The sequence below is a fragment of the Phoenix dactylifera genome, chromosome 3, assembly GCF_009389715.1.
Source record: "Phoenix dactylifera cultivar Barhee BC4 chromosome 3, palm_55x_up_171113_PBpolish2nd_filt_p, whole genome shotgun sequence".
In the NCBI taxonomy this organism is placed as follows: domain Eukaryota; kingdom Viridiplantae; phylum Streptophyta; class Magnoliopsida; order Arecales; family Arecaceae; genus Phoenix; species Phoenix dactylifera.
In genome coordinates this window covers 13462072-13487734 of record NC_052394.1, presented here as the reverse complement: position 1 = coordinate 13487734, position 25663 = coordinate 13462072, and the positions used below count along the sequence as shown (strand labels likewise).

The 25663-nt window shown below is 37.9% G+C and overlaps 1 protein-coding gene across 5 annotated transcripts in view; it reads right to left on the bottom strand.

The window, feature by feature from the left end:
- LOC103708008 overlaps positions 1-25123 on the bottom strand; it is a 39663-nt gene extending 14540 nt beyond the window's left edge. For 4 of the 5 annotated variants that reach the window (XM_039124656.1, XM_039124658.1, XM_039124659.1 and 1 more), the window contains exons 1-5: positions 24903-25118; positions 15998-16098; positions 11620-11689; positions 10446-10702; positions 5496-5612 (exon numbers count right to left, since the gene is read on the bottom strand). In XM_039124656.1, coding sequence (XP_038980584.1) covers positions 5496-5612; positions 10446-10702; positions 11620-11689; positions 15998-16093 — 540 coding nt within the window. In that variant the 5' untranslated portion in view covers positions 16094-16098; positions 24903-25118. Of the gene's footprint in view, positions 1-5495; positions 5613-10445; positions 10703-11619; positions 11690-15997; positions 16099-24902 lie in introns of all 5 variants that reach the window. The other variant, XM_039124657.1, reaches the window with a different exon arrangement.
- Between the last annotated feature and the right edge of the window lie 540 nt (positions 25124-25663).

Below are 25663 nucleotides of genomic sequence, written 5' to 3'. Positions count from 1 at the left end.
CAAATGGGTAGAAAATTGCATCTAGCAGGTAAGCGACAATATTGATAATTATACTGATGTATAGATTCGTATAATTATACTAAGATGGTGTCATCTATGTGCAGCATGCTACCTGAATCCCCGATTTCAGTACGAGAGTGGAATTGGTATGGATGATGAACTTCTTGATGCTCTGCGTAATGTTATTTATAAGATGGAGCCTGATCCAGAAGTCGTCATGTCATGTATAAAAGAGGTAACTATGATTTAGTAGCATATGTAAATATATCAGATCTTAAATTATTAACATACTACAACAAGCTTCTTCTCACAGACCAAATTATTTAGAGAGGGCAGCCATAGCTTTGGACAACAACCAGCTGTCGTGAGCAGAACAACTATGAATCCAGGTACAATACAAATCTGCAAGACATTTTTACAACTGAATTATCTTCAACTATGAGGCCATCATATATGTAAAATGTAATTATCTTCAATATTTTTGCAGCTGAATAGTGGATTCATTTTGGTGAATCCGCAAAAAATCTTAAGCGGATAGCTATCCGGATCCTCTCCCAAACGGTCTCCTCAAGTGGCTATGAGCGCAACTGGTCCACCTTCGCCCTCATCCACAGCAGACAGAGGAACCATTTGACACAAAAGCGCCTCAACGATCTAGTTTATGTGCACTACAATCTGCAGTTGAGGCTAAAATGCATTCAGGAGGAAGTGGAGCTCAAGTATGCAGATCCCATCTATAGGACTTTTACAGATAATGATAATAATCCTATGCTCGACTGGCTTGCAACCCAACAGCAGGAGCCCAAGCTTGATGAGCCAGGATCGTCTTGACGACCAGCCAGCATCATAACCACCGAGGCTATGGTCGATCCACAGCAATGGACTGAGCGCAACATTCCACGCACTCCTACAGCTGATAGGACATGGCTAGAGGAGAGCCAGTCACCGCATGACTGGTACAACTCTTTCGTTCAGAGAGATAATCCTTTCATGCGAGGACGAGGACGCTTTAGTACCTCAGTCGACTCGATCAGGAGGGCGTCAATCCCAGCAAACGAGAAAAGAAAAGAAAAGAGCCTCAATGGAGAGTGTCGAGGAGACTTGGACCAGCAGCGATGAAGGTTCTGGTGGTGATGGATCTACTAGCCATGGAAGGAGTGGAGGACAGTATGGTACTACTTATGAGACACAGCCGGAGAAAGATTTTCGATACACCGGTGAGTCCCAGTTTACGCATGCTATACAGGATACGGACCACGGTAGGTCGTTTGATATAGGCCGGTCGGATACCATTGCATATCAAAGACGGGCTCCTCGAGGTCATTCAGGAGGCCAAGATGCAGCTGCAGATGACCTTCCATGTGGAGTCGGATCCATTGATGTATCAAGTTCCGAGTCTTCCTATTATCCGCGGCCTCAGCCAGCCTATGGATATGGTGCATCGGAGTCATCTTCCGGTAGCTACTATCCTGCGCAGCCCGGAGGGTCTTACAGATCGAATTTTGGTGCCGGCATATTCGGATGGGCCCCTTCACAGCCATATTATCAAGACACCTCTCAGAGCTAGAGCTTCAGCGAGAGATCCGAGAGTTCTTATGACCCGACACGCATTCCTCGGGGATTGAGCATACAAGACTACAACACCGCTTGGTTAGAGGGATGGGTTGATCTGCCTCCATATTATGCTGATGATCCAGATATCGACAAGAAGCATCGCCACTCGATCCGATTTTAGATATCCGAGAGTGCTTTAAATGTATATAATTGATTGTATCTTAATTTGAAAATATTTTATGTTCTTCATCTCATTATTTGAATCATTTGAAAGTAATAAGTTGCATCATCTAGTTTTAACCTTAAATCTAAACATAGAAACATCAAAAAAATATGCAAAAGTGAGAGAACTCCACAAAAAAAATACGACATGGGGTCGAAACCAAGCCAAACCAGCCCCATCGGTACGGTATCGGTTCGGCACCGAACCCGTACCATTACCGGAGCCGACCGATACGTCGGTACACTCGGTACCACGTACCTTGGGCATAATACTAGTCAAATAGGTTTCTTCCTTACTAAAAAGGCTGGTCAATATTTTCATAAAGATTATAAAATATCAGGAGAGAGTTTGACCAACCAACATAGATTAGCAGTTTTCGATGTGTGTATCAGAAAATGGAAGAGAGTGACTAAATAGGAAGTAGAGAACTATGTGGTGAAATTTGTGAGGAATGAAACAAATGGCTTCTAAAGATAGAATGTTGAAGGACGGAAAATGGAGTCTAGATTGGAAAATCAATACATGTCGGAAGAGATGGCTAATAGTATTAACAAAGTGACTGCAAACACATTACAAGAAGCAAAGGAAAAAGGGCCATCCAGTAAAAAACTTGATGTTGCAAAGAGAAAGTTCAGCTGGCAGATATGACTAAAAGAGCATCTTATAGAAGATTATTTAAATGTAGGAATAAGGAAGTGTATGAAGCTATAAGATAGCTAAAAAGGAAGCTAGGAAAGTACAGTACGAGAGGCTAGATTCAAAGCGTCTGAAGACTTATATCACAAGTTAAAAACTAAGAATGAAGAGAAAGATACGTATAAGATTTGAGACTAAGAGAACGGAAAACTAGAGACTTGACTCCAGTTAAATACATCAAAGATGAAAATCAAAAAAATTGGTTAAGGAGGATAAGACTGAAGAATGATGGAAAAGTTATTGTGATAAGCTATTCAATAAAAGTCATGTAAATGATTTAAGATGCCTTACTAATTCCATTGAGATTAAGAGTATCAGAAGCAAAGAAGTCTATGAAAAAGATGAAAATAGGAAAAATGGTTGGATGTGATAGAATCCTTATTAAGGTTTGAAAATGTTTAGATGATGTGGGAGTAACTTGGTTGACTAATTTATTTAATAAAATTTTAAAGACCACGAAGATGCTTGATAAATTAAGTGCAGCATAAAGGTGATATTCAAAATTATTCTAACTATCATGGTATTAAACTCATAAACAATATCATAAAAGTTTGATAGAAGGTAATTGGGTATAGACCAAGGTGTAATACAAAAATATCAGAGAGATAATTTGATTTTATGCTAAGAAGTTTGACTATGGAAGTTATTCTTCAAGATTAATAAAGAAATATGAAGAAAATAGACAAGACCTTTATATTATTTTTGATTGATTTGGAGAAAATATATGATAGAGTTCCTAGAGAAGTCTTATGGTCAGTGTTAGAAAAGAAAAGATTTTTCGTTGGTCATATTAATCTGATTAATGATATATAAGGGAACGATTAGTAGTGTGTGAACTACTTGGGCCCTTGGGGTAATACTAGTGACTTTCCTATCACAATTGATTTACATCAAGGATCTTCTCTAAGTCATTATCTTTATTTTTGCATTAGTTATGGATAAGCTCACTAGGCATACTTGGGACGAGATTCCTTGTTGCATGCTATTCAGTAATATATAGTCTTAGTGGATGAAACTAAAGCTGGAGTTAGTCATAACTTGGAATTATGAAAGAGTATGTTCGAATTATGGGAGGTACCATTATGGGAGTGTGATTAGATGCAATGGCAGAATTCTCAGCATCATCTAGAACTAGTTTTTATTTTCTTAGTATAATTATTGGAATATTTTATAGGTTTTCATTCCTTGATTCCATAGAACATTTGTAGAGTTGTCAAATTTAGATTCTTATGAATAATTTCTTGGAGTTTCTTGCTAGTTTTTGGACCTGTTAATTATTAAATTTGGAAATTCAGTTGCTTTGATTTTATCCCACTGCCTTCATTGATTTTATCATGTTCTCATGTTTATATTTATCTAATCACAAATAGGATGTCTTGCATGCTTGTAGGGCAACTCTTATGAGTATATGGCGGTTGTGATTTCTCTAACTCATAATTTTGGGTTAGGGGCATAATATAGGCCACATAAATAAATATAGTTACAGCACTAATTAATTATTCACATATTAATATTCTATTTTGAAATAAATAAATGAGATAATGTGTATATATATGTGTACAAATCCATTGCATAGGGGCACAACTTTGAGCATGATGGATTGGATATTCGAATTAAAAGGCCAACAAGGGTCCCAACTCAGCCAACAAAGGTTAACCTAACAATGAACCAAACCATCCAAGCCCAAACTTGATTGCCTATAAAATTTCAACACAAAATTTGTTTAGATCAAATCATATCAGGATTTAGGTTGTTTTGGTTCTTTCATGTCTTGGAAGAGTTTTTGACCATAAGACTACACTTTAAGCTAACCTATATATGAGTTTCATTGGATGAAAGACATTGTAGATAACATTTGCCTTTCGCTTTTTTTTTTTTGGTACTCTATTGTATAGCATTAGACCCTTGTATTAAGATCAAGTTGGGTTGTGCAAGAGATCAAAAATATGCCAACTCAACTTGAAAACAAGCTTACATTTTCAATGATAGTCTGACACATGAGGAACATACTAGCTCCATGCAACTCAAACTACATATTGGATCAGACTGGTTTGACATTGACCCTGTCAAGCTTGCAACTCTACATCATTCCACCATTCTTGGAGAAGAATACACCTCATAAATACATTATTATAGGATCCCTAAGCAATAGTTTGTAAAACAAACCAGAATAACTCAAATTAAATGCAAGTTGGTTGCTTGTTTCAGAAAATTAGCGCACATACAGTAGGTGACAGAAATAACAGGGAAACCACTGCCAGATATTAATGTGTAAACAGATGCTTTTATCTCTCTCTTATTCACCTTATAGTAGAAACTGTTTTTTCAACTAAAAGTGAATTAGAAGGCCAACAAACCTAACATAAATTGCATTATCCACAAAAAGATCACAGTGATATACACAACCAAGTTACTAAGTTAGTATTCTGAAAGAGTTACGATATAACCAGAACAGGTATCATCACCGCTTACCCATGTAATACAAAATATCATAGTCTGCACTATTAGACTAGACAAAAGTACAGAAAGGAATTATATTATCAAAACAATAAAGAGAGACTGCCATTAGTAGAAAATGGCCCTATGCTACCTTCAGTTAAACTTATAGAAGATGATAACACACTGTAAATAATTTTTTGCAAAATGATGATTAGGAACAGCAATAACTCAGGCATGAAATCATACAATTTCTAGCAATATCCATGAAGTCTCTAATTAATTGTAATGGATTAAGAAATGGACAAAAGACTTGTCCTTTTCTGCCTTTGATTATGCTGATCAGAACAAGCAAGAAATAACAAGAAGAGGAAGAAAACCAAAGAAAATCTTTTTACAAATTTAATCATTGCATAAAACTGAAGAAATTACTGACAACTTTTAAATTATTAAAAAAGAAAGAAGATCGCGTGCAAATAGCTTCAAAGAAGAAAACAATGGTCCAGATGGCAGAAAAATTACATTGCAAAGAAGAAGGCAAAAAAAAGGGAATAAGTATTACTTAGCAATGAGTAAAAATAATCACCCTAGATATGGGTACAGTCCACCCATTTTCTGGAGACCAGTCTAAAGATGGACGCAAGTCCTTGCAGGAAGCGACATACGACTCCCCTTCACCGAGTGGAGGCTCTGGCAGCTCTATCTGGAGGCATAGCCAAAAATGGAATAAATTTCAAAACTCAGAACACTAGGATTTATGCCATCCTAATCATAATAGTAATGACAAGCAAAAATGACAAATCAGTTCACAGTAACAGAAAAGCAGAACCTGGCCTTGGCAAATTACAGTCATCCAGGTTGACATGTGCATCACAAAAGTAACATCTGATCAGAGTACTCTGTAATTCTCTCTCTTTAGCATTAACCCTACGTTGTTAAATCACAATAATGAAAGTATTCTTATACCTATTCTATGTAGAAATTTTTTAATGATTTTTAAATTTTATGTTCTTTATTTCTTCTACCATCTTTTTTTCTATTTGTATTTGCCTACTTTGGTAAAAACATATAAAAAAAAAATAGTAACTTAATAGAAACACCAATCAGAACTTGGCCAAGTGGTTCGATCCATGTTCCTTCTTAGAGGAGGCTGTGTGAGCAAGGCATGCTATGCACAATATGTTGGTGTCATTGTTATGAAGGATTTCTGAAAAGGTGCAATGAACTGATGTGGTGCAAATGTCACATGTAGCGTGGCTGCAGCTGTCCTGCCATAATGGTGTGATGGATGTACAGGATTTGCTGACACAAACAATGAAATCATGGAATAGCACACCATTTTGCAGACCTAGCCCTGTTCTAGCCTACTGGCTGATCTACAGAAAAAGAGGTAGAAACAGGATTCAAATGAAAAACTAAAACCTTCAAACACATAACGCCACATCTACTACATGCTCTAATCAGAAAAAATAAGGCCAAGTGCCTAAGCATTTTGAAATGACTGAACACCTTAAGTAAGAAAGTATTTTGCCAAGAAAACTTGAGTCCATTTGTAAAAGCTCATGAACACTCAACTGCGTTCTTATAAATGTTATTGCTAGCATAAATAGAACAGAATTTTCACCACGTCGGACATGTAACATACTGCACATAAACTTGAGAAGAATATGACATGTATTTGGACCCAAAAATTGTATTGCAGTTGCACGCCGAAAAAGCCCCAGTGGAAAGGTGATCTGGTTAAAAATCCTATTTGTCATCCATAGACAATATAGGAATCATGCAAACAGCCTTAAATCCAAAAAATAGCTCCCAGCTTTCTTTGTACGGAAGACCCAAGTTATTAATTTGTAGACAAGTGTCAGATGGAGGATTGGCTCATTCCTGCACCCAAAATCATGTTGACATCTATGGTTAAGTTGCATCTTCAAGACTACCATTGTGACATCATCTAGGCTTACTAGACTGACCATCGCTCTATTCATTAGGCAGTGAGTAGTAAGAGCTCAAACCTAATAGTGGGTAAGGTTTTAAATCCCATGGAACGGGCCAGTCCCAATTTTTTCGTGGAACAAGAATCACCGAACCGTACCATACCGAGTACCGATCGGCGCCCGGACCGGTTCAGACCAGTACCGAACCCGCCAAAAAGGCCACAGCGCGTGCGGCGCACTATGGAAGATCAAACCGGACTTGGTGCCAATTTGCACCGAGTCCTGGCTTCAGCTCGCACCGAGTCATGGCTTCAGTTTGCTCTTGTACCGGCCGGTTCCCACCCCGTAGGGGCCGGAACCGTTTTGTGTGCCCATACCGACCCGGTCAATGACCGAGCCGGCACGGTTCGGCCTAAACCGGGCGATACGACCCGGTTCAGCATTCCTTACCGTGGAATGAGATGTGCAGTTTTCCTGTGGAAAAGATGTGCCCCCCCCCACCCCCCGACATTTGGGATCGGGATGTCTCAAGATGCGCCGATTGGGATTGTACCCCATCTTGGCGTCCCACCGAGATTTGAAACCATGATAGTGGGTGTGTCATAGTTTATGGCGAATGGTTTCTAAACCTGCCAGATGGAACAAATGTGTCAGTATTTGATTCATGGTTGCATGCAATTCAGCAGTCCTTAACACCTGAGGATACAGCTCTTCTTAAGAGTGCATTATAATGAGGCTACTGGAACATTGTGACTAAGCTCTGTTGAAGTTGGTTGACCAACAAAAAATCCATCAACCTAAGAGCAAGATAGGATCAAACAAAAAAATCTTGGATGTGAATGATTTAATAAAAATTTATTTGAGGACAACATGCTCTCATATGACCAATCATGTCTGGGTCTCTAAGGACACATGGAATAGCAATAGGTCATGGATATTTTTCAGGGACTTCTATGTGATGACTTGGGGAAGGAACTAAGGGTTTACTGATGAAGAAGATTTTTTTTTAGTTTACCAACCACCTCCAGTTCTTCCCTACCTGTATATATCGGATCTACAGGCAGCCATAGAGTGCATTTCCCAATTGTACTATACTTCTCTTAAGGCTAACTAACAATAGGATCTTCTAGGGTTTATTCTCTTGTTCCCAAATCAGAAAGGAAACATGAAAGAGAGAAATATGAGAAAAAAGTTCAATAAAGATTGGAGAATCTCAGAAGCGAGTAATCCCAACAAATTTTATCTTTATGTTGAAATTTATTTCGCAACAAACTACCACGCATGGACCGACTACATGCATGCATATAATCTTATTCTGCAATGGTGGGGCATGTGACTTGGTGATCCATTTACCATTTTGTTCACTATGTATCCAATTTTCTCCTTCAATTTGTGACAAAGCTTAAAGAGGAAAGAATTCTTCTGGTCCCTTTTTTTATTAAGTACTATTGAATCTGATGTATTCAAGTAAATGAAAAGATTATGAATTCTTATCTGATCCTACATTCACAATATCACCAATTCCATCGCACTTTTCACTTCATACGTTTCTAGAAGTTTGTCATATCACATGACACCTTCATGACACAATTTACTAATCTAGCTAGCTAGCAAATTATTCTTTACAAATAATCTTATCTAATTCAAATCAGATTAAATGGAGAAGGTTACTTCTATAGTTTCTGACGTTTAATTGCAAGCTTTCAAATTCTTTGATTTAATAGAAGTGTAAGAAATAAGATATGCCTAATCTAGTACCAAGGCTACAGTTCAGATATAACACGACCATCTTCATAATTTGTCTCACATCGATATCTTTTAACAATCAGCAGCCATATTTATATCACTTATACATTAATAACAAATATAATTTAGCTTACAAAACGAGACATTGGATATGTGCATGACTGGTAAACTTTGTCCAACTATTTGGGGCAACGTCTGATGTGCCGGTACTGGGCCCCGGACTGGTTGCCCGGTGGCACAGGTCGGTACAGCCCCACGTCATGCCATGCCAGCCCTATACCGACACAATAGAAGAGGCGGAAGAGAGAAAGAATAGCAGAGAAGAAAAGAGAGAGAGAAGGAGACCGAGGGAGGCCGGCAAAGAGCCAGTGGAGAGCCGGAGAGTCGCTGCGCGGAGAAGGCGGAGACTGGGGAGCCGCGGAGGAGGGGCTCCGCCTTTGGTCCCCTGTTTCGTTCAAAATAGGGGCCCGACCTCCGCCTCCGCGCGGCGGCTCTCCGGCCTCCACCGGCCTCTCTCTTCCTTCCTCTTTCTCTCTCCCTCCCTCTCCTGCTCTCTCTCTCTCTTTCTCTTTTTCTTCTCCTTCTCTCCCTCCGTCGCGAGTCCCATTTTCGTTGCCAGAACCGTCCCGGTCCATAGTTGGTATGGCTCAGGATGCCCCCAACCGGGCAGTTCGGGACAGTTCTACCGACCGTAATCTAGGGTTACTTTTATGATAAGATGTGTTTGGAATGAAATCACATTAAATTCCAAACAGCAGTTTATGATAAACTTACTATGTCCTCAAACACAATGGCATATATGAGGGTTGTCAAAGTGTGAATTAAAATGTATTACTTATAGGCACCTCACCAATGACCATTCTCACTCACAGCCATGATATAACAGGCTTACAATACATCTCTCAGATGATACATAGATGTGATACCCCAGGATATATCTAACACTCACTATTTCAGGAAGACTGAAAAGTCTGATTTACTATGGAATCTATCCCTTTTATTAGATGCCCTAGCTAGATAAGATTCAGCACTAACTTTGTGGAAATTTATTGTGACTAAATAAACAAACAAGAAACCAAAGGTGGACATCCTCATGAATATAAAACCATATACACACAACAGCCATAAAATGTTGCCTATTTCTCGAATAAGAATACAACTTCACATTCAGAACTTATCATATGTAGGACTATCAAATCACAAAAAGCAAATTTGATGTGCAGACAGATGCATGTATTTCAAACAAAACAAAATGGCTAAAAGAGATAAAGTTCTCAAAGTAATATTTGACTTCACGCTTAAGTAAATCTTCCTAAAAAGCCTGAAACAATTACCATAAAAAAATATGGGCAGTTTGAAGAAAAAACAAGCAATATCAAGCAGTTTAGGGTGCATAAGTATGGATGAAATCTGGTAGTTGCTCAAAACTTACGAAAATTCAAAGGAAGGGTTGGAGTAAAATGTTTAGGTTGACAAAATCTGAGAAAAGGTTAACAAGGATAGCAAGGCTCATAACTTCAGGTGATAAGTAGAATGATATTACATAGCCAATTGTAAGTTTAAGGCAAATTCAATAATTTATGCTAGAATATTTGAAAGTTAGATTTAGAAAAAAGGAATTTTAGCTTTAAGATTCATTATCTTGGCAAACCACTATTGGCCAACAAGGATTGAAAAATCCAATGTAATCCACTAATGAATCAGAACTGGAGCACAAATGACATTAAGATGGCATTTAAGCCTAACGAGTGCTGATAAACTCTACAGTCTACACCATCCCTAACTTGCCATAATAGTTGACACTTGAAAAAATTTAATCATGGCATGTTATAGAATCAGTTATCCTAGTTCTTTACCAGGACTTTGTCATCCTCAAGTACTTGGGTTATTCTTCCAGACCAGTGACAAGACTCATACCACCAATCAACCAAATCACCAACTTTCCAAGTGTCATTGACAATCGCTACCACATCAGCTTTCAGATTAGAATCAGGCAGTTGATTTTCCCGATAGAAGGGAGGAAAGGTAGGGCGCAACATAAGCTCCATTTTGCTCTCTCCACCTGATTTAATAGGTTGCGGGGACTTCTGATACAGTCTAGTCCAAGTAATCCCTGTAAAAGTTAAGAAATACCGAATGTGAAGCCAGGTGAACAGGAAGCCAAAGAAAAATAAATAAACAATAAGTCACAATGACTATTGAATTTAAAAAATATCTAATATGTAGTATTCCTAAATTTGAATTATTAACCAGAAAGGTTTTCTTTGTTATGTTCATGAACTAATGGGTCTCCTAAAAGTGGAATGAATACAAGGAAAATGGAAATATTTTAAGGTGGATATATAAGAATACAGAATAAGACACACATATTCCAAAGCCAATAAAGAAGCCTACAAAGATAATTGTTGCATTATAGGAACACTTTACTGCTTCCAGTGAACTCCCCGATCAAGTCTTGAAATGATCAATGTTCATATACTAAGTTGACAACAATTATAAGATTTAGACTTAAAGATAACTAAAAAGCAATCACATAATCCATAAAACATCAGTAGCATCTTCGTTATTTTGCTAGATAAGGTAACCACTTCTACTGTATATTTCTTTAAGCAACAGGTTGCTAAATCCACTGTTACCTACAATTTGAAAACCAAATGACATTAACATTGTTAAATTGAAATGTGCAGCTTAATGTTCTCTTTTCCATTTATCTCATCAACAGCCAAGTTAGTTATATTTGATAATGGAATGCCAATGAAAAACTGCAGGTAGGGAAAGAGGGTTGAATTTATATGTTATTGCTGTCTTAAGATTCATTTGTACCTCTCTAACATGCACATGACAAGGCTTTATATCCAATTATCCAAAGTTTTTCAGTTAATTGCTATTCTCAACATTTTTCTGCATCATAGTGCCTAATGGACTGCATTACACATTTTTTCCCAAAAATAATTCTCAGATTTAATTCATTAGCTTTCAATTAAATAGAAGAGATGCCAACGTAGTGTTTTATTAAGAGAGGTCACTCACTTTCATCTGGAAAGTCAAAGAACTCCAAGAAATACCCAATATGCCCTTTCCGAGAGCCAATTTTCTTAATCTGATGGAAATAGGAAAAAAAAAGTATGAGAAATGAATAGTTTAAAAGTCAAGTGCAACATCTTAGTGATGAAAGGACTCATGCTAAAATTTATGGAATGCATTAAGCAGATACAGAAATTCAAATAACAAGCACTTCTAATACCATTATGGAAATTTGTCTTAATTTTAGCAAACATTATCTCATGGAATTAATTGAATTTGAAATAAAATGAAAATAAAGAACTTGATTGGAGATGACTATTTCAAATTAACATATGAAAAGTCCAGAATACACAACATCAACTCTCATGACACCCTCGTAAAATATGGCTGAACTTCACTTATCACAATAAAACTTACCACAGGAACCAGTCTCCATCAAGAACTAATGTGTGACATATTTTGTGCATCCAAGCAATGGAAAAGATACTACACCTGATAACCTACAGTTTCACTAGAAAGAATATTGAATGGTAAGGCAAAGGGGAATTCTGATTCCTGCAAAAGCATCCAAGGTCATGATGATCCCACATGTAATAATCTGCTCATGTCATGTCTGTGACATAAATAGCGCTTCTCACAGGTGGTTATAATTCAGAATGCAACCATAAGGGAGAGAAAAATTAAAGTCACTGGATATCATGCATCTAAAAGTTGAATCACCTCCATTGCTTTGAATATCTCTGTATTATATACAAAGAACTCTAAACTATGCTTTTAATACTTGGTACATCTTAAGAAACTTGATTAGGAGATATGAAAGACAATTATGAAACTAAAAATCAACTGAATCTATTCAGATTTAGTATGTAGTGACTGTGCAGAAGTTTGGATGCAGGTAAAATTAAACAGATAGGAGGAAGAGATGATCTTCATAGTTTGTTTATTTTTTGTCTATTTAATCTTTTGGAAAGTGAGAATTTCTCCAAGTTGGAGTTGTTTGATAAAGATAAAGAATGGTGATGATGGCTTAGCCGTCCATTCATGTACTTATTGGTTTCAACTTTCAACACTTTTATTTTTTTACAAATATTACTTTTTAGGGATTCTTTTGTTTTCTTATTATGAAATGCTTTTGAATACCAAAGGAAAAGAAGGCATCCAGGTATCTTTCATTTTATTTTCAACTTTTATTTTTTTTGTATGGATTTGTATTTAGGAAAGAGAAAGAAAAGATACAATTATGCTTCCATCATATAATTATGAGACTATTTATGTCTTCTTTTGGATTTTCTATGCATAGTTGGGGAAAGCCAGAAAACTATTGTTAAGCCTGATATACATTGTTAAGCCTTTCCCTATTATATTAAGGTTTTGGAGTCAATTTGTTAGTTAGCATAGTATTGGTGCTCAGGTTTGCTAGAGTCACAAGTCCAACTCCCTCAAGTTAATTATTATGCATGTTTGATTATTCCTGCAGGAGGGCCTGTTGGCCAGCCCAACCCACATCTACTAAGGACCCACTGAAGTTCCAGCCTAAATCTCAGCCTATGAGTCTCTGTAGGAAGAAAAAAAGATCCATGGGGACCAGGCTCAAAAAGGCCGCCCAATCCATGAATCTAGCAGGACATTCAGCCCAATCCTGCTGGATTACCCAAACAAGCCATTATTTAATTAACCGATTACAATCTTGACTCATTCCAATCATTGTGTCTGTTATCTTGACTGATTTGAGTCAGCATGGTCACTCTACATGTGTAATCTAGACCACACATGAGGGGGTGCTAAGCTTAATATACATTGTTGACCCTTTCTCTATTAGCCTACACTTTTGAAGTCTATTGTTTAGTTAACACCTATATACCATAGGACCAAGGTTCGCAGGACCGATTGTACCGGCGTACCGGTGAGCACCGGCACCGGTATGGTTCCGGTTTAGTACCGGCTTGGAACCGGTACCGAACCGAAGCCGCGCGCGCGGCCACGCGCGCGCGGAAATTAAAAAAAAAAACAAAACAAAACGCGTCCGCGCGCGTCTGGGACGCGCGCGGACGCTTCAAATGCCACAGAGTGGCATTTAATGCCCCCACGCGGGCTGCCAGCCCGCGTGGGCACGGTGCCCCGCGCGGGGAACCGCGCTCGGGCGCGATTCCCTGCTGGGAATCGCGCGCGGGCGCGTTTCCTACGCGGGGAAACGCGCGCGGTCGAACGCGTCGCTCGCGCGTCCGCGCGCGTTTCCCAATTAAAAAAAAATGCGTCCGCGCGCGTCCGCGGACGCGTCAAATGCCACTCTGTGGCATTTAATGCCCCCACGCGGGCTGCCAGCCCACGTGGGCACGGTGCCCCGCGTGGGGAACCGCGCTCGGGCGCGTTTCCCTGCGGGGAATCGCGCGCGGGCGCGGTTCCTACGCGGGGAATCGCGCGCGGGCGCGCGTTCTCCGCTCGCGCGTCCGCGCGCATTTTTCAAAAAAAAAAAACAAATGCCACAGAGTGGCTTTAAATGCCGCTCTGTGGCATTAAGAGGCCCACGCGGGCTCCAGCCGCGTGGGCGCTCTTCCCCGCGCGCGGGCGCTCTTCCCCGCGCGGGGAAAGTGTGGCTTGGACCGGTGCGAACCGGGCCGGTTCACACCGGTACCGGCTTGTACCGGCGCGAACCGAGCCGGTTCGCACCGGTCCAGGTACAGAACCAATCGATTCCGACCCAGTTTGGGTCGGAACCGTTTTATACCCCTGTACCGGACCGGTGCCAGTCGGCACCGGTCCGGTACGGGCTGAACCGACCGGTACCGGTCGGTTCAGCAGACCATGCATAGGACCATGACCAAAACCACCAAGCCTTGAACTTAACTATTTGGGGCTGTTTTTGCAGATCTCATTCACTGATAATTCCTATTAAGAGCCACTGTTAGTATTCTTGCAATATTTTCCAAATCCTTTTTTAGAGGTATCACCTGTGCAAATTTAGTTCTTTTTTTCGACCCTTTTGACACGGATTCCACAATTTCACTAGAGCATCCTTGAATCTACATTGCACATCGTTCTCGGATCATACCCAAGCCTTCTCACTTAGTTCTCCCACACTATGTGAACAATTGGTACAATCCTTATGCATTCTTTACTATTTTCCCCTTCCCACACAATCATCTTAATAGTCAATTTTTCTCACGTTCACTTGCTAGCTTACTTATCTATTAAAATTGGTCTTATTGTTAAACTTTTCCTTTAAATTATCATGAAGTCATCTATCATCCAACACCCTAGATTCAGCACTTAACTTTGCTCACTCACCTTAATTCTATTAGTTGTCTCTCCTCTACCTATCTTTTAGTTATAGGTCTAAGATAATGAAGCACTATTGTATCTCATGGCAATCAATCTTGTTCGGATGCTTGTTTTAATTTTCATCATTTTCACAAAAGTTCAGACTTCAGACCTTACTCGGCAAAAAGAAATATCAAATTTAATTTCCTATTTCAAGCATTAATATGTTGCTGGCATGCTGTGGATGAATTTCTATTCACAATTTTGTTAGTCAAAGTTGTGCCAGTTTTTATACTGCCGTAAAATTTGTTTCTACCATTGTACCTTTTGTACTTCAGAACCGCTGCTCTGTTACCTATCCAGGGAAACATTTTTTATATGGTTTATCTCTTTTCTGGCATACTTCAAGTTAGTTTCTGTTATATATGCCAGTTTATGAAATACTCATTCACCAATTCACCAGCATGGCCATCTTATCCATCGCAAAATAATCCTGTTGAAGCATGAACTAAAAAATCTTGGTCATGGTACACTACAATTTGACAAGTTGATACCAATTCAAGCATAGCATTTTGTTATGACATATTGATAGTTTTGCCCAACTATATATCCCAATAAAGTGGCAGCAGAAACACAAGGAGCCTTAAAAGACTCAAAAAGTGCTTCCTAACTTGCCTGTAACATTCTGTTTTACCCTGTCCTACTTGGTTGTAATACAAAAAAGCCAGAAATAATTGAACAGATCAGTGAAAATATCAGTTTCTATAAATTTTATATCTGCAAGTTTCTAACAACAAAAAGTGCAGGTCCTGTATGTGTGATTTAATTGGAAATTTATGTATTTTCTATAATATGGGTCCCATAAATAAATGTGGGAGGAGCTCTGAATTTTCACTATGATTAAATAGGAGTAAAATGCTTTTTTGCAACTAATATTAGTACAGGAATATGCATTGTAGAATGTTTGCGTACATGTGCGCATATCTGTATGTAGAAGTAGGTTCATAAATTTGTGCATCAATATGTTTATTGGTATGAACATTTAAAACCATTTATCTATATTTGCACTCATAAACAAGTACATTCTTCTTGTCTACCATGCATGGAAACATGCAAAAACACCTACCTTACAACGAAACCACGCGCCTCGAAAACCTTCAATAAAGCATTTTGACTCAGCCTCTTGACCAACTTCAGAAGGCAGCTGATATTTAAAGTCCATGCTACCTGCATCCAAGGGTAATGATCCTACAGTAAAGTTATGGAGAAAGCTCCTTTTGAGAGCAAGATAACTCCCACAAAGTAATGAGTGGCAATGACAGAAATTTGGGAAAATTAAAAAACAAAGGCTAACTTTATCCATCTACCAGAGAGATGTTTCTATTATTAAACTGAAGAGTAGAAAAATGTACTATTCATTGATCAAAATAAATGTAATAACTTAGCAATTGAAACTGAAGAACCCAAAATGCACAAAAAAAAATAGAGAACAAGAACAAGCAGAAAAGTTCTTTCAAGCAGATGGCACGGGAACATACTGAGCATTAGCAGAAAATTTTAGCCATTTAGATATATGAATACCTTAGATTCTGGAAAATTGATACTTCACTAGAAACGTTTACTTTTTTGAATGATTAGCAGGTTGCCCAGTTGGATCAGTCAAATTTTGAACTTGGATGTCACATTCACTTATCGTTTCTGCCCCCTTATCTCTCAAGTATGTGCCCTCACAAAAGATAGTGTTGACAATATTTGAATGGCTTTTGATTTGGTCCTGTCTTTATCAACTTCCATTGTAACTTTCTTCCACATTCTCTGTAACAGCATCTATTTTAACAACCACAACACAACATAGTTTCATAAATTCCAATCCCCTCTAATTCAATTATTTATTTAAGTATCCAATTATTTATTATCCTGATTCTGGTCTAGTGGTCTGGGCTGCATGTGAGGTTGGAGGTATTAAGCTTAGTCTTTTGACGTCAGTTGGTTGGTTAACATGGTATCAAAGCCAAATTGAATACATGGCAAGTTCTACATCTTCTTTTTCCAGTGCTTTTGGTCCATCTTCTTCTTCCTCCTCTACTCTTTCTTTTCTTCCCTCTACTCTCACTCTTCTCTCATCATTCTTCTCTCATCATGGTCTCCAAGGGTTTGTTAATGATACAAAGAAGCCTCCAAGGAGATTCGAAAGAAGCCTCCAAGTTCTACATCTTCCTTCTCCAGTGCTTTTGGTTTATCTTCTTCTTCCTCCTCTACTCTTTCTTTTCTTCCCTCTACCCCTACTCTTCTCTCATCATTCTTTCTTAATTAAGTTAATTTCCGAGAAATATTTGCTATGGAAAACTCAGTTAATCTCTCCTAAATAATCATAGTCTCCAAGGGTTTGTTAATGATAAAAAGAAGCTTCCAACAAGATTCAAACTTCTGATTCTCCTATTCCTCAACCTACTCCCGAGTATATGTTGTCTGGTTTTACAAAAATCAGACCTTGGTGGGTGGGCTTCTCTCTTGATTAACCAAGGAGGTTTTTCCTTATGGTGTAGGTCTTGGTATTTCTTTTGAGTGGTGGCAGGCCCTAGCAGATACCTTTGGCTCTGTTTTCACAAGACCGCCAATTCCAACTTCATATTCGACTCCAATCTTTCAAGAAGGGCATGTCAGCCGTAAAATCTTTAGAAAATTAAGGTCCTTGCTGATGAGCTAGACTGCAAGAAAGTTGCTTAGTTTGGCTGAATTTAGTGCCACCAGTTACTGAAATTAGGCCCTGAATTTCATAATATTTTAGCTACTCCCACTGTTAGTCTGAGTCTCATATCCTTTCACTAACTTCACAGCCAACTCACATCACATGAGATATACAAGATAAGAAAACGTATTTTCTTCCTGTTGCTAATCTAGCCCAAAGATATAATTCTAACACAAGTTCTTATTCCTCCAATCAACATCAAGACTGCAAAAACAACAATGGCAACATTCAAATCAAAATTTTTCTAATGATGGTTGCAACAACTCTTTGCAGTCCTTCTATCCTTCTAATTAGGCTCGCGCACCTTATCAAATTTGTGGCCTGACAAATCATACTGCTAAGAGATATCACAGCAATTCAGGACAGTTCTGCCGACCATGGTTGTAATCCTATGGCCTCCTAAACCCAACCTAATACTCATTCTACCAAAGACGTATCGAGTCGTACCGGCAAACGGACCGGGATGGTTCCGGCAACCAAAATGAGAAACCGGCAATGGATGGGGAGAAGAAGAGAGGAAAAGAGAGCGGGGGAGGGAGGAGAAGGAGAGGAAGGAAGAGAGAGGAAGATGGAGGCCTACCGGCAGAGGGCTGGAGAGCCGTGCGGAGGGGTGGAGGAGGAAAACTGGAGGCGGAACCCCTCCTATGCCCCTCCGCGCAGCTCGCCGGCCGTCCATCGGTCTCCGCCACCCTCCTTTTCTCTCTCCCTCTGCCCCCCTTCTCTCTTTCTCTCTCTTTTCCTCTCTCCCATTCTCCCTCTCCCATGCCCCTTCTACTGTGCTAGCATAGATCCAGCACGGAATAGCATGAGGCCATACCAACCCGTGTCGCCGGGTAACTGGTCTAGGCCTCGGTTCCAGCACAGCAATCCTTGATCACAACCACAGGTTGCAAAATCGGTTTCATTACCCTTCCTAGTACCATGCTAGATAGTGTGGATATGAGCCAATCTATGGTATTGACGCTTGGTATGCCCTCGGTTACTGAGTATCAGTTCACTACCAATACGATACAAGATGCCAAGCACTAGATGATATATTTTGGTAAGATGAACCATGGTCATGACTCAAAGTGAGGTCCGGTGTTGGGTTGCAAGAGGTAGTAGGCCTAGTTTGAGTTTGACCATTTTAAGTTGGAGTTGGTACAGAGGTTCGAACTGGGCTGTTAGAAATAATAGGGAGACCTACACCTTATTCTATATCATTCATTTTAGTAATGGAGTTGGTTGGAATTTCACATGGAGAATGAGAAAATTAGGGAAAGTAGGGAGTTGGGATGAATCAGTGTGGTTATATGAATTTGAATTTCAATGGAAAGAAGGCAAGTGTATGGGTTGTTAAGAGTTTCGTTTCATTTACAACTTATTTGTATTAGGCATGTGCATTGAGCAAGAAATCATTATTGAATAGATAAAAAGTGCAAAGAATGATGGCACTTGATGACTCAAACTACACAAATTGTTATTTTAAATATATCAAAATTACACCAAAATGATTTGAAATGGCTCCTTGATTCATTTTTCTCTTAAATTTTCTTTTTTTAAGATTTTATTACGAGTTATTTGACCAAAACTTTGAAACTCGAAGAGAAACCTCAATAACCACCAAAATTGCCAAAATCAAAACTCTATCTGGTGGATTGCCAAAACTACGTTTCAATTAAGTGAAAACTAGATCTGCAATCCTTTTAAGATTATGAAATATCAATCTACTCTTACTTTATGTCTTAAACATGAGTTTATATAGAGCAACAAATTTTCAAGATTTTATTAGTTATTTCAGATGAAATATCTTGTCCCATGAGCTGCACATTTCATTTTCTTCTCCTTCCTTTATTATTTCCTGTTTATCATTAGTGAACTGAAGGCACACTATGCCTTACACATGACACTACTTAAGATTTGAATCAATTTCTCATAGCTCCTTATAAAAATCAATTCAATAATGAACTTCAATTTGACACTTCTTAATTTAATAAACATAAAACAGGCCAATTTGTTGATTGAGCCTAAGAGTCAAGCGACATAATGGCAACTTTAACTATTGAGCTTCATCTCAACTAATTAAGGTCAGCTTTGTCAATTCTCGTTTACCAATCATTTTCATAAAAGACTCTCTAAGTCTCTATTTTGTTCTATCAAAAATTCTATGTGAGGCAGCTAGGAGGATGCATATGTATACACAGCAGACTATTTTTAAGAACATTAGCTCCTTTATACTAATTCCTTGCTCTATCATTCCTAGCTTCACCATATATCCATTTCAAAATTCTCATTGATGTAGAATTCTTCATTTTTGGAGACTTTATGACCCAACATTCTAAACCATATAAAGTATTGATACTTATAGAATTTCCATTAACCAAGTATGAGTCAGGGGATTTGATGTTCTCTCCCAATGTATGCACTAATCAATGTTATGGTATTATACCCCCCTTTGGCCTCCGGCCTCGTCCCCCTCAGGGGGATATCCGGTCCATAAATGGACCTGTCACCTGGGAATTGATCGTTACCCCCCTTCGGCCTGTGGCCTCATCACATAACATCCCAAAAGTACCACTCGACTTCAGACATCCAGCATTAATTCTACTAAATATATTTTCGCTTATCTCTACATTTTTGTGTAATGGCCTTACATAATGAAATCAATTCCTCTGTGATTCCCCTTGTCCATCATCTTGGCATAGGCCTCATCTTTGTTTCCATATTCATTGCACTTGCAGTCAGTATATTTTATCTTCATCTAGAATCTATGTGGCTTGACTCTCTATAAACTCTTTCACTGGCTTGTTGTCTCAATGCATATATATTGTAATACTCTTAACTTGATCCATTAATGGAATTAGCATTCAAATATATAAACTTACCAAAGCATGTGTAAGAAAGAAAAGAAAGGAGGTGAAGACGAGAGCACAAGACGTAAGTATAACTAAGGGATTGTTTGGTTTCCAAGAAATTTTAAAAAAAAGGAAAAGTCAGTATTTTGGAATCTTCTTTCCAATGTTTAATTGTTAAAGAAGAAAAATTTTTATTAGAAAATTTGAGGTCATAACAAGGTTCGTCATACCAATACCTGACCCTATACCAGTGCCACACTAGTATCGCATCGGTACAGTACAGAATTTTTTTGCGTACCGAGAGTCAGTACGCCACCTGTACCGGTACCGGTATCGAACCAGTATGATACGATACGTCTCAGTACTGTCCGAGTCGGTACGATACAGCATACCATGGATCATAATTCTCTCCCTAACCATCCTAAATTTTTTTCTTCTCAAGAAGTAGCTTTTTTAAGAAAGAAAAGCAAATACCTTATCTAGTCGGTGATTTATCAATATAAGAGTTATCTCAACCATGGAATAAGTTTTTTTCTCAACAACTTTTTCCTTGAATTTCTAAAAAACTTGAATGATTTCTTTTCTTTCCTACTAAAGAAAAAATAAAGCCTATTTGGCATCGCTTTTATATCATATTTTTTGCTTTCAAAAAATCATAAAAACCAAGGTAAACAACATGTCGAGTACTATTGTTTTTAATTTCTATTTTCAAGAGTTATCTTCATTATTTTAAGAAAAAAAAATTGCTTTCACTATTTTCAAAAACAAAAAATCCATATCTTTTACCACTACTAACACCACATCCATCATCACTGTCATCACTACCACCGCCACAATCATCATCTTACCACCACCATTACCGTTTTCACCATCATTGCCACCACCATGAATACAATCTACTGCTATTTTCACCATTACCATCACTATTACCACCACCTCCACCATCATCATCACCACCACTACCCCCCACCATCTCTGTCACAACACTATCGCCGCCACAGTCTCTATCATGCTATCACCATCACATTATTGGTACCCCCATAACCACCACCGCTGCCACACTGCTTGCACACCACAATCATTACTACAACAACCACTACTATGGCCTTCATTGTCTCTGCCACTACTATCATTGTCTCAACTACCATCATTGTCTCAACCACCATCATAGCTATGTTTTTAAAAATAAATGACTATATCAAACATATTTATATTTTAAAAAAATAGAAATAAATTTTTATTTTCTATTTTTAAAAATAAGAAAAAATAAAAATGATGCCAAATGGCACCTACTTTTTTTCCTCTTTCTCAACAACCAAACAAAGTATAAGTTCTTTATATTATGTGAAAATGGATCAAATGAAAAACAATCCTATTAACTTTAAAAATTCCTCAAACTAAAAATGTGAGGGCCCAGACTATTGACCTGCCCGAACTTGCCTTGGGCTTGTCGGCCAACCCGAAGAAGCCAGCCCCAGGTCATCTTCCCCATGGCACGACAAAGTAGAGAAGAAGACTCTAATATCCGCTTCCAGCGGAAATCAGGCACTCTCAAAGCAATCCGAGTTCATCTAGAACTCGAAGACTTTACCTATTTAATCCCCCTCCTTCTTGAATTTCCTCCACCGGAATCGCCAAAGATCGTCACTAATTCCAAGCATTCTTTCCGAGTCTCCTCCTCGATTCATCGCCTGAAAGAGTCATCGGAAAGCCTCGCCGGACTGAGGTAGGAGCTCTCCATCTTCTTTTCTTCCTTCATTTGTGTTTGGGGCTTTCGATCCCATGGATTGGAGCTGGTAATTGCCAGATTTGCATCCGAAATAGGGTACCCTTGTTTTGCTTCTCTTTCCCCTTCTTCTGAGTACGCCGCCACCGTCGACCGCCCTCTGTTGACCGTTACCACCGCCGGCTGCCACCTTGCCAAACCACATTGATCATAGCCACCAGTCATTCCCCTTCCTCCTCTATTTTACCAAGAAAGAAAGAAAAGAAGAAGAGGAGAGAAAGAATTGTTCCTCTTTCTCTCTCTTGTTTACTCTCTTTTCTTTGTTTCTCTCTACTTTCTCTATCCAGAAGATCTATAGAACCCCGAATCAGGTCCTATCGACCTAATCTACAAACCCGAGCTGATCTCTAGAAAGAGATCTTGAACTACCTTGGTGCCCGTGCCACCTACTAGATCGATCATCCTGGCCCTGTTGAATGTCCTTGAAACCTTTATTGATGAACCATGCTGATTAATTTTGGCCCCGATCGAGTCCATGTCCTATGATTTATTGATCAAATCGCTCAAGCCTAAACCACCCGAAATCGTCGAACGCTCGTCCCTATTTCTTATTATTTTAATTCGATTAAAATTGTCAAACAGAAATTAATTTTGCTTTTAAAATATTTATAGGATTAACCAAATAGCCTAGTAAAGTCTAACGGTCTAAGACAAAAAAGATAAGTAAATCTTATATTCCTTACAAATTTTTGAATTTGTAAGTAGATCTTGCACTCTTTATTATCTTTTAAATGATCATGTCTTTCGTGCATAAAATCTGCTTGTGGAAATATCATGCTTTTCTTAAAATTATAGATCAGTATATGTTTTATGAAAATCGTACTTTATTATAAAAAATAGTTTCATAAATGATTTGATGAAAATAATTTTGTTATGAAATATAAATCTGATCATGCCATTTAGTGTTTTTCATGTATTTATAAGTATATTTTACAAAAAAAATATAAGCTTTCTAAATGCTCTCAAATAGCTATGTATGATCTCTAGAATTGAAAAAAATCGACATTCGAAGCTAGCATCATATGAACATTGGCGCCACCAATGGATATAAAGTTGGCATACAAAACATGAATCTATGTCGATTACAAACACTGACCCTTTTACAGGTATAAAGTGACCATAACACGAATATATATAAGCAATATTTTGAACAATGATATGGCTAAATGGTAGAAGAATAATCTATGCATTTATTTGCAAAATGAACTTGGAGCTATGTTTATGATATATGGATGATTTGTTCATACATAATTTGTTTTATGATTTGTTTTAATATACTGTACTATGAAATGCTTATTTTGTAATATATGTTATTTTTCTTAAATGATGCATTGGCATAAAAAACTTATGCTTGATCCGATAAGGTAGTGAAAAATTTACATACTGAGCTATATTGCTCATATACCTCTATTTTTTTCTCTCTCCAAACAAATAGGATCGATAGGAACAAAGGATGGTCTAGGCTCGAAATTTGCGCTAGCAAGTTTGGTGATCTATATAGTAGAGCAGAACTTTAGTTCTTCGGTTGCTTATGAAATTATAGTTAGTAATTTTCTAAATAGTAAAAATTATGGATTTGGTATTTATGTTTGGATTTAGACGCTCCGAACCAGTATTGGTTGCATTTAATAGATAATGAAATTGAATTCTTATTTATTCTATTATATTCTTGATGGATTTGAAAGCTAAATGTAACGTTGGCTTCGTATTATTGTGGGTTGTATCCCTCAATAGCACAGCCATATAGTAACGCAGAACTTTAGTTCTTCAGTTGATTATGAAATTATAGTTAGTGATTTTCTAAATAGTAAAAATTATGGATTTGGTATTTATGTTTGGATTTAGACGCTCCGAACCAGTATTGGTTGCATTTAATAGATAATGAAATTGAATTCCTATTTATTCTATTATATTCTTGATGAATTTGAAAGCTAAATGTAATGTTGGCTTCGTATTATTGTGGGTTGTATCCCTCAATAGCACAGCCATATCACGTTCTGGATATGGGGCGTGACAAAAAAAAACCACTTCATAAACATAAAAACCAATTGAAATCAAAACCATAAACATCAACCCTCATCCCAGTTACTTGAGATTGGCTTATGGATCCTCATTCACCAAAAATTCTTAGGTATATTTGGTTGGAGGGAGTTGGATTTTAGAATGGGAATGGGAATGAATTACTCCCATTTCAACCGTTTGGTTTGGGGGGCAGAATGCATTAATACCCCAAAACCTAATCTCTACTCTCCCTAGTATTCAAATTTCATACCGATTCTGATTCCGATTCCGATCACGAACCAAATGCATCGAGAAATATGGCCATGCCAATTCCCACTCCAATCCATTCTGATTTCAATTTCAGTTGCGAACCAAATGTACCTCCTATTTAGACCATCTCTCACGTAATTTCAAGCATTTACAAACACAAATGAGTTGTATAATTAGAAAAAAAAAATAAAGAAATAAAGAGAGGAGAGAGATCCTATTCACAACCCTAGAACTCCAAACCGCTAATTTCTTGATCCAAAATAGATAAAACAAGCATTTGAGCATAATTAAACAATGGATGGAAGATGGATTGAACCAAAAAGCCGGAGACGAAAGAGAAAGAGAGAAGAAATGAAAGGGGGGAGAGAAACAGATGAGAGAAGGCTCCTACCTCGGAGTTGAACGCTCGCCTCGTCCGCTGGTGGAAATTGGGGGAGACCCAGTTTTTGACGCCGCGCTATTTGTAGAGCACTCAGAGCAAACAGCTGGCGAGCGGCGTTTCCCCTTCCAGGCGGGCTCTTCAAAATACATTTGGAAAGCGAACAGCCGAAATGGCAAGGTCTTCGCGTTCCACTTCAATTTTTCCTGAAGCTCCAGTTTGTACGGCTCTTTTTGAACTTTATTTTTAATCTACTTTTGGAGGGTAGCTAATGACTCCCCAGGCGTGAGGCGGTGTGAATTTGTTGTACTTCCGGCTCTCTCTCTTTCTAAACCCAGGACTGTATGTCTAATTGTCCATACATGCATACTATACATACATACATACATACAATATATATAATATACATATATACATATACATACATATATATATATATATATATATATATATATATATATATAAGATATAATCTTAGATATATATGTATGTGGATATAGATATATATATATATATATATAATCTAACAGATATATGCATGTGACTTTTTATAGTCTTGTATGTTTGACACATATGAAAAATCATAAGATAATATTTTTATTTGTTGAGAAATTCTTCAAATCATGCTTTTGTTTGTTTTTTTTTAGAAGTGAGATAGCAACTTAAACTTTTAAAACTATAGTAATTTTGATCTTTTTCTTTTAAATATGTGTGTGTCTCTCCCTCTCTTTATATATATATATATATATATATATATATATATATATATATAT